At 34.9% G+C, this 18,416-nt stretch overlaps 2 protein-coding genes and 1 long non-coding RNA gene across 3 annotated transcripts in view; 2 read left to right on the forward strand and 1 right to left on the reverse strand.

Annotated features, from left to right (window-relative positions):
- Positions 1 to 17,078, reverse strand: part of LOC134527796 (protein disulfide-isomerase A5) — a 49,909-nt gene extending 32,831 nt beyond the window's left edge. The window contains exons 1-5 of the mRNA XM_063360743.1: positions 17,060 to 17,078; positions 10,346 to 10,512; positions 8,801 to 9,030; positions 7,609 to 7,813; positions 6,932 to 7,152 (exon numbers count right to left, since the gene is read on the reverse strand). Coding sequence (XP_063216813.1) covers positions 6,932 to 7,152; positions 7,609 to 7,813; positions 8,801 to 9,030; positions 10,346 to 10,375 — 686 coding nt within the window. The 5' untranslated portion in view covers positions 10,376 to 10,512; positions 17,060 to 17,078. The remainder of the gene's footprint in view (positions 1 to 6,931; positions 7,153 to 7,608; positions 7,814 to 8,800; positions 9,031 to 10,345; positions 10,513 to 17,059) is intronic.
- On the forward strand, positions 10,512 to 13,975 carry LOC134527797 (uncharacterized). Its single transcript, XR_010074275.1, has 2 exons — positions 10,512 to 10,705; positions 10,852 to 13,975. It is a non-coding gene; the product is annotated as an uncharacterized LOC134527797 (long non-coding RNA).
- Positions 17,079 to 17,281: 203 nt separating the features above from the next.
- LOC134527798 (DNA replication licensing factor Mcm6) overlaps positions 17,282 to 18,416 on the forward strand; it is a 67,085-nt gene continuing 65,950 nt past the window's right edge. The window contains exon 1 of the mRNA XM_063360744.1: positions 17,282 to 17,511. Within this exon, the coding sequence (XP_063216814.1) occupies positions 17,420 to 17,511 (92 nt within the window). The 5' untranslated portion in view covers positions 17,282 to 17,419. The remainder of the gene's footprint in view (positions 17,512 to 18,416) is intronic.

The raw sequence follows: 18,416 nt of genomic DNA on the forward strand, positions 1-18,416 counted from the left end.
ATGTGTATGTAAAAGTTAAAATACCTAAGTGGGCCTGCTATAATAAGCCATACTTTATTTCAGCATCTAAACATTTATCTGAAATTCATAAGACGAGTGAACAAACTGCAATCTGAAACATTTTTGATGATAGAAAAAAAAACACTGCAGAAAAGGTCCTGAAAAATTTGTAGGAATATTTTGTTTATAATTATTTGTTAGTATTATTTACAAGTATTACATAACATGAAACATTCATAGTCATTGGGCAAAACCATGCAGAAGTAATTTTTTAAATATCGTGGCAAGGCTCTAAGTGCATACACCAAAAGTTGAAACGGGAACCTAAAATCTTTTTGCTAAGCCACTATTACCAGTAGGGTCATTAGTATGAGTAGAGTAAGGTACTCAGGAAGGTCTCTAATGTATATAAGAAGGGTAAGGGGTCAGAGGTTTTCTATAGCTGCAAAGAATAATCATGGTTATTCCACTAAACATTTCCCCTTTTTATTACAATAAAATAAATACAAAAATCTATAATAAAATAACAAATTAACTCACTTCATACATTCTTACACACAAGAAAATAAATAACTAGATCCTTAAAACTCATGTGAAATCTTACATACTTATTTTAGTACTAGGAGGTAGTTTTATCTCTAGGTATAAAACAACATGAATAATAATCTGTACAAATGGCCGCTCACCCAAGCATACCATCTATTCAATTTTATTTTACTTTCGAGCCAGCTAGCCAAACAACAAATGATATCATCTCCTGTAAGCTTCCTAAAAATAGCAAATTTAGCCGCTGACCCACGAAAATATAAAATCATCTACTTAATGATACTAACACAATCATACTCTCAACATACATCGGGCCACGGTCCATCTTAAATTCAAAGTTACTTTGTTAGCCGTCATATCTTACCTAACCTGGCTCGTCACTCTCGTCACAGCATCACGGCAGCAACACACATCCGCCTGCCAGAGAAGTCCATAGCAAAAAGCCCCAGCCCTTCCCTGAGAGGCTAATTTACTACCTCGAAATTACATTGTCACAGCGGTACTTGCAAACATGTCAGCAAAAAATGCACAAAGAAAACTGGTTAAGAAATGAATCTGCCTGCCACTGCCACGCTAGCACCATCCTGTGCCCTGCCAGCCTCACATTCCTAACGATGGGTTGCGACACTATTGGCACGCTACCAGACTCATGCATATGTGCAGATCTACCAACTGAACTCCGAGAAACAAGCCAGCCAATGTACTCTAAATTTTCCGGAAAGAAATGAGGTAATAGTTGCTGACGGCCGGCCTCACCGCAAACATGCACAGCGGCACTGGTCCCAGAAAATTAAAAAAAGTGCACATTCCTAAAAGCACAGCTTATACCTATTTTCAGAAACAAGGTGTTGCAAACAGTGCCCAAAGTCTGCACCAGGGAACAAAACAACAAAACATCAGAGGACAATGAACTTTAAAAAAAATTCTGCTCTGTGACAATATCAATAATAAATTATCATTTATAAATATATACATAAAAAATGTTACCTTTATTCATGCTTATTGAGTTTAATATTAGAACAGAAAATATTTTAATTTTCGTTTTCATATTCAATTTGAAATAGACTTTATTAACACACACAGAACTCAAAACCAAAAGGATTGTAGCCTGCTACCCCGTGCCGGGGCGAGCAACCCACGTCCGTCCCTACCAGGACAGCCAGTTACAATCATTCTGTTTGAACCCAGCTGACTTTGACTTCACCATGGCTAGTCGTGTAGACACGGTAGAGACACAAAACTAAAATTAAACACTTGATTATGTGTTGAGTAGACTATTGCAGGGTTCATACTAATTACTTCGTAAGCAAACATTAAAATTTATTCTGACACACAAAAAAAGGATAAATAACAGTACACGGAATAAAATACATAAAAAAAAACCATAAAAATTACAATCCTTACGTGATGCCCGGCCGTAGCGATCACGTTACCTACATCACCAAGGCCTTGCCTTCGCATAAGTCTAAGTCCGTACTTGAAGGCCGGGGGGGGGGGGGGGGGGGAGACCACACCAAAGCTTGTACACCATCCCAAACCAACTTCTTCTTCTTCCACCAATAACGAATTAAAGTTTTACTTACAATAATTCTCGCCATGTAGTAGAAATTCACCAAAACTGTAGCGCACGCAGGATGTATTATTGTTGTTTTGTCTTTATTTTTATTTGTGTCTCAAGCTTAAACAAATGAAAGCTACAAACAAAAATTGCAACATCTTAAATGGCCAAGTTTTAACTTGTATGTTGAACCTGGCCTTGAGAAGCCTGAGAATGGCCTGTGGACCACAAATTGGCTGCCACCAAACTAGTCCTCAACACTTCGTCGCCGTTGAAGTCTATAGTCCACCTCCATCCCTCCCATACTTGCACCCCTCCTGTATCTTTACTCCTCCAATACCTCCACATTTAAAGGTGAACCGGGATTCGACTTACAAACACCATTTTGAAGCAGGACAATGTGACCATTGCATAACCACAACTGGCATGGAAAATATGTCCCTCCATCCTGTAGCAAGTACAGAGTTTCACAGGCATAGACAGTCTGACCACACGCCGTTTGTTCCACGTCTAAGTAGCAGGCTCCACTGTACCTTCACCCCAAGTTTACTTCAACTTGCATAAACTGAAGGACTTTGTGACCTTTCAGCCGGGACATAGACATTTTCCTGTTCAATTCCAGAGATAAGAGCATTATAATCAACTATCTTACATTCCCAGAGGACGTAAGTCCACAAACCGCATTGAATCAGCATGTGTAGGGGCTAGTCGGAGAACAGCCCCCGCGCATGTCAACAGTAATGTCAGAAAGATGTATTTGTCAATAGAGACGGGAGGTGATGAGATGGAAGTTTTGCGAAAAACAAGGGCGGGGTTTAACAAGGAAAACCCAACCCGCTAAAGGCACATACGCCCAAGTTTTCCCACTTGCAAATAATCCAGGTGTGACCAGGCAGGGAACAAACACAGATACATTCGATAAACACAATTTACTGACAAATCAACCACTTTAGTCAATTACTTATGTAAGGCAATGATGGTTGTTTCATTTATTTTCATTATAATAATTTAAAAACTATTATAGTAAATTTAACACAATAGCTTGCTTGGTTTTTATGTATATCAAAAATTTTGTTACCAATTACTTACTAAGTGACACCTAATAAAAGTAAAAAATAAAAATCATAATGTCCGTAGTTAATATCACCTGTGTCACATTTTAAAAAGCTTGCAAAAAAATTTACTTAGAACCTGGCAACAAGAATAGCAACCAAACAACTGAAGAGGAAAAATCACAGCAAAGAAGGGGAAGGGGTGATGACGACACTCAGAGGAAAGCAGAGAGGGGTAGGAAGGTGGTACTCACGCAGCAGCAAATTTGAAGAACTGGTGCGAAAATCAGTGCACAACAAGAACAAATGCAAGGGAGCCATGGTAGTATATCTCCTACATGGATAACCCTTAAGGCTCCGTCACTTGCAAAATAATTTTTTTTTTATCATTTTATTCTATTTAAGGCTATTTTTAACATTTTAACTTGATACCTTCCTTGTATTTGTTGTTCTGCCACAAATATTTTCAACATGTATTCACTTAGTGTAATATTATACACAGGCAGGCAAGTCTTCGTATATATCATCACTTGCTCGACTTTTTAGTTTTTACACCAATTATATTTCACTTAGCGAATATTGTTGAAATTGTTAGTGGCAGAATAACAAATGGAAGGGAAATATTGAGTTAAAATTTTAGAAAAAGCTATTAAACAAAGTAATGCTGATAAAAAAAAATCAACATGACATGTAAGAGAGAGCCTTAAACCAAAGTAATGTCATAAAAAATTAGATAACAAACATAATGGTGCTGTCAAGTGTGTTCGCCACATTACCTTGCTTCCCTCTATGGCTATCCAGGTTCGAATACCAGCTGGGTCAAACTTGAATTCTCAAGTGGGGGAATGTGGCACGCATTGTCATGATTCAGTGGGAGTGCATTCCTTTGATGCTCCACTTTCATTTCATCATGTTTACGGGGCCCGCCTAGTCAGGATTGTGTCCATGATAGTGAGGCGGGATGATGAGTGTGACGCTCGCTGGTGCTCTTAGCGCTGTATTGCCTCAAAGCGCAAGGTTGTGGACTGGCGTGAAGTCTTCTCGCCGTGTGTAGGGCAATTCCAATATATTTGAGCAATGACCATGACATTATATGGCGGAGATGTGATCATAAATGTATAATGGAAAACACTTGAGTGCCTTTAAGAATCATACCAGGTGTTTCATACCTACAAATTATTCTGAAGACACTTGGTTAAGCCATTTTCACTTTTAAAAATAAGTTTAAAACCAACTACGAAAATGTAACTACTTTTGTGCCTTAAGCGTATTCTTAAATTTTCGTAAACAGACATCACTGGGATATCTGGAGCAGTTTTTAAATTGCATGGTTTTCCTCTGAAGCTCTGCACACCGTATGTGTGCCCTGGTAGGCAGGGTCCTTAATGACCTGGATGTAGACAAGAAGTTAAACCTTAGTTAAATACTAGGGTTCTGCGAATATTCGTAATTTCCGAATTCGAGTTCGAATTTTTTGATATTCGATTCGTAAATTCGAATCAAATTCATTTTACAATAATTTGACTTGCAAAATCTGGCCCGGGTACACTAATATAAGACATCCCCCTCCCCCATTTTTAAAAGAAATGTAAATGGACCATTACATCTTCCACTTACAAAAAATTATATATTGAAACCCCTTATTTACGTTACCGTTATTTACGTTTTCACGTTATTTGAATAATTTTATTTCTGTCCAGTTTTAACCTCATTTGATGTAATGCAATGAATTCCCGTTGTTTACAACGCGCCTATTGCTTAACGCAGTTTACGCCGTTCGTTCTGATAAAACTGCTTACTAGATTAATTAATCCTATTACAGAGTAATCTGATGTGTAAATCGTGTTTTAAAGATGTTTTTAAAAGTTATAAACTTCATCTTTAACGTCTCGGGAATCGCTTTATACCGCTTATAAAAACGTAAGCAGCGCCAGTTTGGTTGTGTTGATTCCTGTATTCCTGTATAGAGCGCGCGCACGTAGTCGAAAATTGATATCGATAGCTCGCAGACTGCATGCAAGCACGCGCTGTCAGTAACCGAGTTAACCCGCACGATCGTTATGCGTTAGTTCCAAATCACATTCTTGTTACGGGTTTTTTTTTTTTACGTTGAATAAAATGGTTTTATTGCATCACTCATTAATTTAAATTATTTAGCTTGCTTTCGCAAAGTTTACTTTTTAAATAAACGTACTTTCCATGAATAGGTTTTGATTTTATGGATTACTTTACATATTTTTTTTTTGCATAATAGTATTCTCCGTTCACTCTTACCTGAGTTTTGGAATAAACAAAGCCTCTTGTAAACAAACATTTTCATTGGCTGCCGGCCACCGCGCACATTATTCTTGCGCAGGAAATAGTCCCTTGGTTACGTACCATTTGTAAGTATTTTTACACTGCCTTTTTTAAAACAATTGTTGTTATATAGCATTATAGAGTTTCACCATTAATATCCAATACAGTTTAATGTGTCAGCAAGTATTTACTTACAATTATGTTAGAAGACGCCGTGTGTACGGTGTACAGTTGATACCCGGCACAACAGTTGTATTTCGGATTCGTGCGCGCACGGTTTGTTATGGCTGACGCCGGACAAGGTTTTGTAAAGCACAGAACGGGAAAGCCTTTGAAAAGTGCACAGAAAACTATTGTGTTGAATGTTTCTAAAACATTTTCAGACAAATATCCGGGTTGTCGTGTGAACGATATCGCGAGTTTTAAATGCGGAATTTACGAGTGTTTCGAAGACCAGTGTGCTTCGTGCAAGGAAAGAATTACAGGACACTGAGACATTAACAACTCCCGCAAAGAAAAGGAAACTTGAGTATCCTGTTATCAAAACTTGTGATGATTTTGTGAAGACGGCTATTACGCGTAAAGTGCATAGCTTTTTCTTCGCAAATGAACCACCTACGCTGAACAAAGTGCTACGGTGCTTCCTGTTATATTACTTCTCCGTTATTTTATTATCACCGACTGTACTGAAGTTTGTGTGTTGCAACTAGTGCTTGGCACGCAAGATGAATTCAGCCTATCACTTGCTGACGCGGTGCAGTGATACGACGGTGTTTGTTTATTTCAAAACTCAGCTAAGAGTGAACCCACGATCTCACCCCTAATTATAAACTTGATTTTAGAATAAAATGTGAGATGCTTACGCGATAAAAACGGTAAATTTTTTTTTTTTTCTTTTGTACCACTTCCTTATGATGTGATATTTTTATTAATATTTTGATCCTCGGAAGTCAAACATGCTAAATAAGGTGGCAAGTGAGAGAGTTTTCTCTACAGCAGGCAACATATTTAGTTACCAGCCGCAGAGAATTGTTGTTGCCGCACCATGTCGATGAACTCACCTTTCTCCATGACAATTTGAAATGATTTGCGAAGTGATTTATGTTAGTGCTATAGACATATAATTTTTATTTTTTTTAAATTTTTGAGAATCTGGTTGTGCTTCTTCAAAATAGTCTCACTTTAATTTTAGTTGCTTGATTTAAACTGTGAATTATGTGACAAGTTATTCAAAGGTGGTATGTTAAAATTTTTTAATGATCTATGTTATTTTAATAAATATGTATTCCCAAATTCGATTCGAAAAAAATTCGAAACTCGTGAATTTTTTTGAAATTTGATTCGAATTCGATTCGAACTGAAAAATCACAATTCGCAGATGGCTATTAAATAGTTCATTTGAATCCCATCAACTGGCACGCTACTGCACCTGGAGCAGGTTAAGCAACAAACGGGTGATAATGTGATGGGCACTCACTCAAAGTACAGCAAGGTGGGGAATCCCGTGATGTTGAACTTGTGGCGAACAGCAGCATTCTCAGGACGGTTCACGTCAACTGCAGCGAGCGCCGCGCGGTCTCGCAGCGCCGTGGCGGCCGCTGCGTACTCCGGCTTGAGCTGCTTGCAGAACCCGCACCACGGGGCGTAGAACATCACCATCGTGGGCCGCATTTCCTTGCGCAGGAATTTGCCCAGGCTCTGCAAAACACACACACCACCCACATAAAATATTATTTATTTATTATTTAATACTATATCAAATTTTTAGCTTTGACAGTAATAATGACATTAAATGACATCTGTCTTCAGTTTACATAATTTATAGAATCTCTCTATTTTATGATTTGTTATAATTTTTGTTGCCCTGTGCAGCATAATGAGGCAAGAGGTTTTTTACATTTAGGTAAGGAAAAGTCAGAAATTACTATAAAATGTCACAAAAGCTGGGAATTACCAGGAAAATCAGATATAACTAGGAAAGTAAGGAATAACCCGGAAAAAAAAGGAATAGCCGTAAGCAATAAATAAACAGGAAAGTCAGAATAACCAAGAAAGCAAAGAAAAACTAGAATGTCGGGAATAGCCATGACATTCCAGAGAAGTAAGAGAAGCTAGGAATAGTCAGTCAGGAGTCGCTGGCATGCAGCACCTCACCGGTGCATCTGGGACGTGCACCACGTCTCCTGCGGCTGTGTCCTCCTCCCAGGGCGCGTCACCGGCCGGGTCACGCATGAAGGCCACCATAGAGGCGGGCGACAGCAGCCGGTCATAGTCCTTATGGAAGTCCCCATCCTTGTAGTGCTTGAGCATGTATGGCTCTGGCGACACTTTCATCTTCCGGCACATCTTCTTGGCCTCCCTGACCGAAGTAGAGAGAACACAAGGTCATCACCAAGGCACCAGGCTATTCGTGACATGGGCAAGCCTTGTCAATTCCTGCATCACACAGGCATTAAATCTACTAAGGCTTACGTCTCATAGACATTGTACTCATTACAGATGGTGAGATAAAAATAGAGCACTAGCCAAACTATTTTTTTTAATTTGGGCTTATTGCAATATCCACCACCAGGCCATCAGAGAGGTTGTAAGTACTGGGAAAAAAAATCAACCAATGCTTATCGTAAAGAACCATCCCAGAATTTATTTTTCTGAGTGATTGAAGTAAACCTTGGAAAAACTAAACTGGGGCAGCCAATATAGGATTTTTACCAGTGTACTTTAGAATGTGAGTCCAGTGTCTCATCACTGTGAAACTGGCTCCATTTGATAGAATGTATGAAATGAATGAATTAGGGCTTAGTATCTCATCAAAATAGGGTCATTACAGCCGACGGGATGAGCAAGGAACATTGACAGAATGACTGTGATGAAGGAAACCTAAAACAAAATCAACTGACACAGCGAAGAATTCCACTTTTTAGACCACCAAAAATCCTGGTTCAATTCAGTTGGAAAATGAAACATATGTAGGTACTTAAGCTTTGTTGGGAGGGGAGCAATCTGACCGGCCAATCGCCATTGCTCACTATACATCACATAGGCATATATGTTTTTACAGCGCATTTACAGCTAATGCGAACACTTCTCTTTCAAAACTGAATCTCGAATTTGAATTTTAAAAGAATGCTTTTACTATGTATCTAGATCTCAAAAGTCCAGGATAAAATTATACATCAGAAAAAAACACACCAATTAAAATTTTTAAGAATATTTAAACTCATTAATTTTTATTAAAAAATAATGTACATTATTAAGATATTATAAAACTTTTTGTCATCAGATGATTAATGCTCTAACAACAACAAAGAGCAAGAAATAATGTCGTCTGTCAAAACGAGCTCACCCTGAGCAGTCGACCAGCAGCATGGTGCCCTGGCCGCGCACAGCATCAGCAGCCTCGCGGAACACCTTCACTGTGGGCGCCGCCTGCTTCACAGAGCTCACGAAGCACACCAGCACGTTGGTCTTGGTGCGAAGGAGCTTCTTGAACTCCTTGAGGTCCGAGACCTCGTCAACAGCCGGCCTCTGCGCACCCTGCCTTGCGTGGAAGTGCCCCGCCCTCAGAAGCAGCAACTGCGCAGCAACCATTACACACACTACAAAACATGACATGAGGCAGACCAGATTTAATTTATTTTGGACAAGAGCCATTGCTAGTTTGCACTATATGAAAACATGAAGAACAGACAAAGAAAGATGAGTACTCAAACACACAGAAAACAAACCAAAATCAGCAGATGTCAAACTTTAAATGTAAAGGCAGCATAGAGAATTCTGGGGAAGTAATTGGAACAATATCACAGCAAAGACAAACACAGTGGGCTGACGACAGACAGCTGCAACAACAGCAGTAAATACAGACAAACAAACTTTGACAATACAGCGACAGACAGAAGAACTGAACGATTATACTTAACATATAAGCTGTACCACACAATAACAATCTTCCCCATTGTAAGAATCACGCACAGAATGTACGAGGCAGAGTCTTCACTAATGTGTCAAGCTCACGGGGTGGGCATTATGGGTTCAACCACAATACCCTGGCATAACTTGAATCTATGAGCACTAAGTCAGTGCCGCCAATTATTCTGTGCCCACTATAACCTTGTAGATCTGGTTGCTTTAAGCCTCCATATGTATGTAAGCAATACTGTGTGAGCTAAACTTAGAATGCTAATAAAAGTCAGAATGTTCCTATTTTGAAGAGGGCCTAGCTGGCTGGAACACCCTGTCTGAAATCCAAATCAGATATTCTTGTGGGAGGCAAGTGATGGTACCACTCAGTAATATGTATTAAAATAAACATAGGTAGTATAAAAAATATAGTTCACATACTGTAGGTGCAAAACCAACTGTAATTTTTTTTATTGTAATAATCACAGAGATGCTTTCAGAGCCAAACAAGTATTTTTTATTTCCCAATAATCTACAACTGACCGGTACCTAACATTCATCATACTAACTTGTCTCAAAAGTAGTACCAACAGTCTACATATTCTTCTGCTACTGTTTGTAAACACATCCATGTGGTTTTATTCATAGACAAACATTTAAAGCTTTGCAAGTGACAGTTGGGAAATGGGTACAACTGGTACTTCTTTTGAGAACTGCAAAATTTAAGGCAATGACAATGATACAAGGCTGTACTAGTAATGTTCTTGCTAAATTATTTTTACGTTTTAGGCTTTCTAACCTCTTATTTAAGTCACCCAAATGAAATTTAAGTAGTTGGTATACAATTTTTCCAAACGTGTGCATTGTCTCTAGATCCTTTAGCTCTAACAAATTTTAGACAGAGCATACATTAGTACATTTCTGTGAACAGTCAGCACAAATGCATGAAACGTAGTTATTTTCCGGTGCAAGTATTATGAAAGGTACTTACCAAAAATAATACAATGTTAAAAGCATTCATTTTTGATCCGATATCAATATTTTACGAGTCTATTGGTGCTTTACGTCCTACACACTACTTTAGACACCGCAGCGCGAATTCTTAGAGTTTGTTTTGTTTACCGGATCTCATGCGACCCATATAAATGCAAGGACAGCCTAAGTTTCACCCCCATAGATCGACATGCCCTTCGGGCTGGTTCGTACATGTTCGGGTTTTTTTTATTTGTACGTTCAAAACAAACATTGCATTATTGATCAAAAAATTGTTGACTAATGTTATTTTATATTTTTTTAAGAGTAAAACACATGTACACAAATATTTCCTTGTTACTAATTATGAGATTTTCAGGTAAGTAATTGAGCTATTTCTGTTAGATTTGTTAGGAGATATGTTTTGTCCGTTTACAAGTTAACATTGCTTGTGTTATTCTTGGCAAGTAATCATTTCTTATATAAATTTTTGTACACTTTAGGCTTATCTTTTTTAAATTTTAGGTAGCGTGTGGAGATTTCATCTTATGTTCATGAGCGCACAACGTTTAAAATCATAAGAAATGTTTTCTGGTGGTGTGTAGCAGTTAACCGCATTTAAGTAAAAATATTTTAAATAATTGTTACCAGAGCTGAATTACATTCAGGTGAGTGCACTTAATATAATTTGGGGTATTGCAGGAAAAATTATAAATTCCTAAAGTGTTTTTTACTTCCTGACATGTTTAAAATTATTATTCTCTATGAGGGTTGTTTGATACTGCAAGTAGTTTATCATGTTTAACATGCGGATATGTTAGGATTATTTATTACAAATCTGTAATATTGAGATACTGCCCTTGGGTTAGCTGGATTAAAAATACAGTGAAATTTGTTAGGTTAGTAACATTATACGTACACTGATTCTAAGTACAGTGGAATTTACATTTGGTTAGCTTAGGATAGCGCCAATTAAAAATTCTGTAAAATCAATTGAACGGTTGGATGTTACTAACATTATCTAACCAACCAATATACATTTTACAGTGTTTTTTTAGGTTATTATCTCACGTTGCTGCATTTTGTTTGCAAAATAAACTTTGGACACTTTTTTTTTTAACTTTAAATATGTACCTGTATTTACTCTGAAAAAAGTTTTTCTAAATTCAGACTGGTTTTTGAGAAATCACTGTTTATAGGTTACATTACATTACCTGTGCAGTAAAGGGCCTGTAACCATGTTGTTCTTTAATTGAGTTGCAGATCCTGTTGTTTTTCATACACAAATTGTATATTTTTTATTTGGATATTGCAATGCAGTAACGTAAATTAACACTTTAAAAAAGTTATGTGACTCCTTATTGTGCATTCCAAACCCAAAGCATCAGTCCTTGAGAGCGATATTTTTTAGCAGTTGATAGGTGCAAAATTCTGATTTTTTACGTGAGACAACACATAACCTGACATATAAAATAAATTTTCATTTTGTAATAAATGATTCCTTTTATAACGTCAGGTTACATGCTATTGCAGGTAACTAATCTGCACTTTGCGCCTCCATACTGCTATAAAAAATCCCTGTCAAGGGTTGGCGTTTTGGTTTGGATATACATTAGAGACTCGTAACTTTTTTAAAACTATTATTTACGTTTCATCAGGTTATAATATTCAAATAAAAAATATATAAATTCTTATATATATGGAAAACCACAGGATCTGCAATGCAATTAGAGGGAAAAATGGCTACAGCTGCTTCACTGCATAAGCTATCTAGTGTGCAAAATGTGATTTCTTGAAAACCAGTATAAATTAAGAAAAGCTGTTTACAGTTTTAATAGAGGAAGGTTTTTAGTGTCTGAAAAGGTATTTTCAAAATTTTATAATTTTTTTTATGGATAAGCAGCAACAAAAGAAAATTACCTTTTTTTAAATTTAGCTAACCAACCATTCACATGATTTTACAAATTTTGTATTGTTTATACTTACCTGCTTTAACATTAAACTACTGTTAAACAATTTATTTCAATTTTTTAAAAATATCTTTGGGAATTAGCGCAGTATAATCGAAGACGTTTACTGTATTGATGATTGATTTACTTTATTGATGCACAACAAAGTTGTATAATTGTTAGATTGGTTAAGCAAATTCAAGCATCAAGGGTACTGATCAATGGTTTTTAACATTATATTTTCTTAATGAGTCCATTGGTAAAATGTAAAAACACTGGAATGGCTAAATTTTCATCGACTGCTTATGTTTTTTTCCGCATGCTCACTTGAAAACAATTACAGGGTTATACTGTAGTTCACAGTTGCAATACTTGGTTAGGTTAGTTACATAAGTGCTGTTAAATCATGAAAATGGTTAGGGAAAGGTAACTTCTTTATAACTACTGTAAAATGGTGTAAGCTATTATTCTTTAGGTAAGTTTACCTAGACTTTAAAAATAATTTATTTGGCGAAGTACATAGTACTAAGAATTACTATTTATCAAATTTGGTTTGTGTGGAAAAGTTGTTACTCTAGGAAATTTCTGAATCCATCTTTGTAGGAATATAAACTAATATTATTAGAAACAAAAAAAAAAAACAATGTGTGGTATATTTTAATTTTCTAACACCCTCTGAACTCTGCAGTTATGCGATTACCGATAATAATTGTAAATCATTGCAATATACATCCAACACATTTTGTAGTGATTTCACAACTGTACTATGAAGTAATGCCATCGACTGCTGCAAAATAACATGCTGACATCTTTTCTCGTGTAGGCATTTTGTTGATACAACTAAAATATGAGCATATAGGATATATATAGAATCTTACAAATTTTGGTAACCTACCTACTAATACTCTCCCCAAAGACTTTGGTTTGATACTTTAAAAAAAAAAAAAAAAAAAAAAAAACTGCTCATGTAACATGCATTACGTGAAATTAATTCTTTTTGTAAACATTTTGCTTGAGTCAAAGCCTAGATTTGCTTAAGCTAATAACAAGCAATTACATCACTTGAGGCCCTGAGAAACATACTTCTAAAATTGTGTAGTTACTTGGATTGTTAAATACCTAGTTTTTCTGCAATAATGGGCACAAGAGCAATAGAATTATGTTTTTCATATAATTTTTTTTTCACATAAATGAGTTTTTGTCAAAAAGTATTTGGAAAAAAATTACTGTTTGAAAGGACAAAGAAAAATGTTAATTGTAGTACATAAATGAGAATTTACCAAAATATTGAATGTATCAAATTTCTAACTAAAATGGTTTTGAAATTAATTTATCATTCTGGTATGCATAACTTTTTTCTTTGATACATTTATTTATCAGTTTCATTTCTCTTTAGTACAATATAAATCATTTAACTTTGATTTCTTTTTTGTTTCAGGCTTGTGGAGAACAGCTTTTTTTTATCTACTCTGTGGCTGGCCAATGTAAATAAGCAATGATTTCATGAATGCAGCGAGAAAGTTTATTTGATGTATTTTAAAATCACTGATAATATTTATTGATGTATTTTAAAATCACTGATAATATTTATTGATGTATTTTAAAATTACTGATAATATTTGTTTTGTGGCTGGAAGATGGTAACCATGGTGACTTGTGAATTTTTATGAAGATTAATAAAAAGCAGTAAAAATTATTAATGGTTGTCAGAAGGAATTTTTTTTTCAATGATCAATCAATCATCTACATTCTACAGTAACAATTTTCCTTAACTCAAATAATATTTCAATACATATCTTATAAAGTATTCATATATGTACAATATATATAGACCAATTTTGAGCTAGTCTGATATCAGTATATTAGTTATTATGACCATATACTATCAGAACTACCATTTGCATATAGTGCACGTACATACATAACACTAGCCAACAACCATTAAAAAAAACACTACTATATACACTTACATAAAAAAAAATCATAGACAAGTACAGATTATTCACTATTATATTCTAGAGCCAATTCCAATAAGTGTATTATCAATAAAAGAAAATAATTTTTTTAAAGAACAATATTTCGATATGAAGGAAAATCTGTATTCTGAAGTTCTTGTATATGTTTGGTACCAATCAATGTAAATTAATCAATCTTTGATAAAAAAAAAAATCCCGAAAATGATTTATAAATTAAAAAAATTATTGCCTACCAGCTCTGGGTTTTGCATGAAGGTTCAACTTCTCTGACTTCTGAGATTACACACAAGATTTTAATTAATAATACTATTGGCTTCATTACTAGATTATCTTTCAACCTGTAATTTATTATTTGAATCAGTTCATTGAACTGAAATATTTGCAGCAATTTCTTTAAATGTTTATGAACTTGGATTATTTAAAATACAAATGTAGGTAGGCTTACTAGACCTTTAATGCCATAAGATTGTAATCACATAGGCCTGATTTACATTAATATTTGTGCTAGACTTTGTAATTATTAAAATTTTATTTTCTGCAATGTTCCAAAGAGCATTGCTCTATTTTGGAACAAAACAATTTAATATGACAGTTTGTTACAACACTATTCTTCATAAAACAATGCACATTAGCCTGTATAATATGAATTAGATCTAACATAAGAACTACAAACTGCACATTTGCACTTAAAATATTCATCAAACAGTTAGGGAAAGAGAGTAAACATAACATTTAACTCTTAAATCGTCATACTTCATTTTAGTTATCACACTTATGCTTGTATGTGAACGGGATCAGAAATTAGCACTGCAAATGCACTTTTAACACTAATAATTAATTATATCAAACACAAATGATATCAGTAACATAATACTTCATTTTTGGTGTTACAGTAAGCTTCCATAAATGTTTATTTTTCTCAGAAAACTTTTTCATCAGAAAACTTTTCTTGAATTTAAACATTACAATAAATTTTTAAATACCTAATGATTTGTTACATAGCAAACCTTCAAAATATGATTTACTTCCAATTTTTGGATAAATGCTATTGAAGTTTTGCATTGTTTGCCCTGGAAAACTATGGAAATAAATAAACAAATAAATAATTAAAAATATAAAGACACAACTGTATCAGCTGTAGTTGAACATACAGAACCAGTGAGGAGAATAAAAATATAATAAAATATAATATGTTAATATGTTCACTAAAGGTATGCAATGGATGGAGGATGCCCTACATTAATAATAATTAGTAACAGAGAACAAAGCAAATTTCTAGAGAAGAGACTTTTAACAGTAGTAGAATAATAAAATTCTGAAAAGGGCTGTTTCAAAAATTGCAAACATTCCTACACATAAGAAGCCCTTAATCTCAAAGACTTCATTCAATATACTGGTCATTACCTGCTGCTCACGATCTGTAATGGTAAGGTAATTAAATTAATGGTGGAAAAGGTAATAAGCATTTGGTTTGTGGTCTTATAAATGTGGTCATTAGAGGCAAACATTAGGTCTCTGTGTTTAAGTGCTCACTTTTCTGTCACCAAAGTGATCTGAATTTGATTCTCAGCAGGGTCATTAATGGATCTTTTGATAGTGGGGGACATAGCAAACATTGCAGTGGTTAGTTGGTTTTCTCAGAGTTCTTACGTTACTTCACCCATACATTCTGTCATATCATTAGCATTTTATAGCCCTTCATTTTTTTGTAATGATCTAGAGGTCACCAAGCTGAAAGCTCAATTAATTTCCTTCATTGACAGATATAAGGGTTGAGGATTTGAAGCAAGCAAGATAAACATTTTAATGTTGCTTGCTTCGTCTTCTATAGAAAATTAAATCTAATATTTTGAATTGCTCCTGTGCTGCACTACTTCTAACTGAGAACGAGTAACCTGCACTTTTTAAGGCATCAAAGAAATTGTTATAACTGATTTCACTGTCTACATATCCCGGAATAGTGTTATCTTTATCACTTTTGGTACAATTTTGCAATTTATATCTTGCTAGATCAAAAAACGATATCGTTCACGTTTTAAAGCTGTAGCTATAGCCCGCGCTTTTCTACTACCGAAGTTACCCGATCGAGCGACGTACTTCGGAACTGTTCGGGCATGTCGATCTATGGGGGTGAAACTTAGGCTGTCCGGCAAACATTAGGTCTCTGTGTTTAAGTGCTCACTTTTCTGTCACCAAAGTGATCTGAATTTGATTCTCAGCAGGGTCATTAATGGATCTTTTGATAGTGGGGGACATAGCAAACATTGCAGTGGTTAGTTGGTTTTCTCAGAGTTCTTACGTTACTTCACCCATACATTCTGTCATATCATTAGCATTTTATAGCCCTTCATTTTTTTGTAATGATCTAGAGGTCACCAAGCTGAAAGCTCAATTAATTTCCTTCATTGACAGATATAAGGGTTGAGGATTTGAAGCAAGCAAGATAAACATTTTAATGTTGCTTGCTTCGTCTTCTATAGAAAATTAAATCTAATATTTTGAATTGCTCCTGTGCTGCACTACTTCTAACTGAGAACGAGTAACCTACACTTTTTAAGGCATCAAAGAAATTGTTATAACTGATTTCACTGTCTACATATCCCGGAATAGTGTTATCTTTATCACTTTTGGTACAATTTTGCAATTTATATCTTGCTAGATCAAAAAACGATATCGTTCACGTTTTAAAGCTGTAGCTATAGCCCGCGCTTTTCTACTACCGAAGTTACCCGATCGAGCGACGTACTTCGGAACTGTTCGGGCATGTCGATCTATGGGGGTGAAACTTAGGCTGTCCATAAATGCAACCCGGCAGCTGTCAAGAAGCGCAAATCTTGCCACAGCCATAAAAAAATAATGTCATTCTATGACAGCCACGTTAAAGAAACTTTTTGTTTTGACATTCAAATGTGGTTTTGAAAAAATAAATACTTATTAAATTTATTTTTAATTTATAGATGCATCGTTATCATTTTTTTCAATCCTGTTTGTGTTTATGTGTTAAAAAACTTTTCTTTAGCAGATAAAATTATTCTGTAATGTTACTTTCCCTGGTAAAAATGTCATTCTTCCCGCCGAAATTATCAGCTCTTATTCAGCCAAAATTATTTTAGACACGTGTTCATTAAAGTTTCACGAGTTCTCTAAAGATCCCCAGCTAACTTTGAAATGGATGTAGCTGACGTTAATGTTGGGCAACTTAGGGTAAAGGACGAAGTTGGAATAAGATGTCAAAAACTTTTTCAAGACTTTCTGGAAGAGTAAGTACATTGTTTTTTTTTTCCTTAGAAAGTTATTTACATTTCAAATATTTTGCATAATTAAAACATGTTACCAAATAACTTTTAACCCAGTGTTCCCTAAAGGATTTATTTAAGTAATAACCTTATGATTAATTCAATAGTATTTATTCTCATTTAGATAATAAAGTCTTGACAGCTTGCATACTTGTAGATTTAACCAAAGCATTTGATTGTGTAAGCCATGATATTTTATTAGAAAAATTAAGTAAATATGGTATAAGAGGTGTTGCAAACAATATTATAAAATCTTACTTATCAAATCGTTCACAAATTACTAGTATTAATGTGACTTATAATAATATTACCACTACTGCTAGGTCAAAAATTTTGAAAATTGGTATTGGTGTTCCCCAAGGTTCAATTCTCGGTCCACTTTTGTTTTTGCTTTTTATTAATGATTTACCTTTGTTTCTAGATTATGGCCAGACTATCATGTTTGCAGATGATACCTCCATTATAGTAACAGGCCAGACTTTACAGGAACTACAAAAAAGAATTTCCATAACCCTCAACCAAATGCAAACTTGGTTTACTGATAATAGACTGATTCTAAATATTCAAAAATCTTCTATTATATATTTTAACTCTCAAATAAATACATTAAATAATATTGAAGTGACTATTGACAATAATATTCTTAATACTGTAAAAACAGCAAAATTACTGGGACTGAATCTTGATGAGAATCTAAATTGGAATAATCATATATCTTTTCTGTGTCGTAGACTTAGTTCTCTTTGTTTTGCCATAAAAACTATTAATACTGTAACTTCACATAAAGCAGTAATGGCTATGTATTATGCAAACATATATTCAATAATGAGATTTGGTGTTATTTTTTGGGGAAATTCCTTAAATTGGCT

This window comes from Bacillus rossius, chromosome 1, assembly GCF_032445375.1.
Source record: "Bacillus rossius redtenbacheri isolate Brsri chromosome 1, Brsri_v3, whole genome shotgun sequence".
NCBI classification, from domain to species: domain Eukaryota; kingdom Metazoa; phylum Arthropoda; class Insecta; order Phasmatodea; family Bacillidae; genus Bacillus; species Bacillus rossius.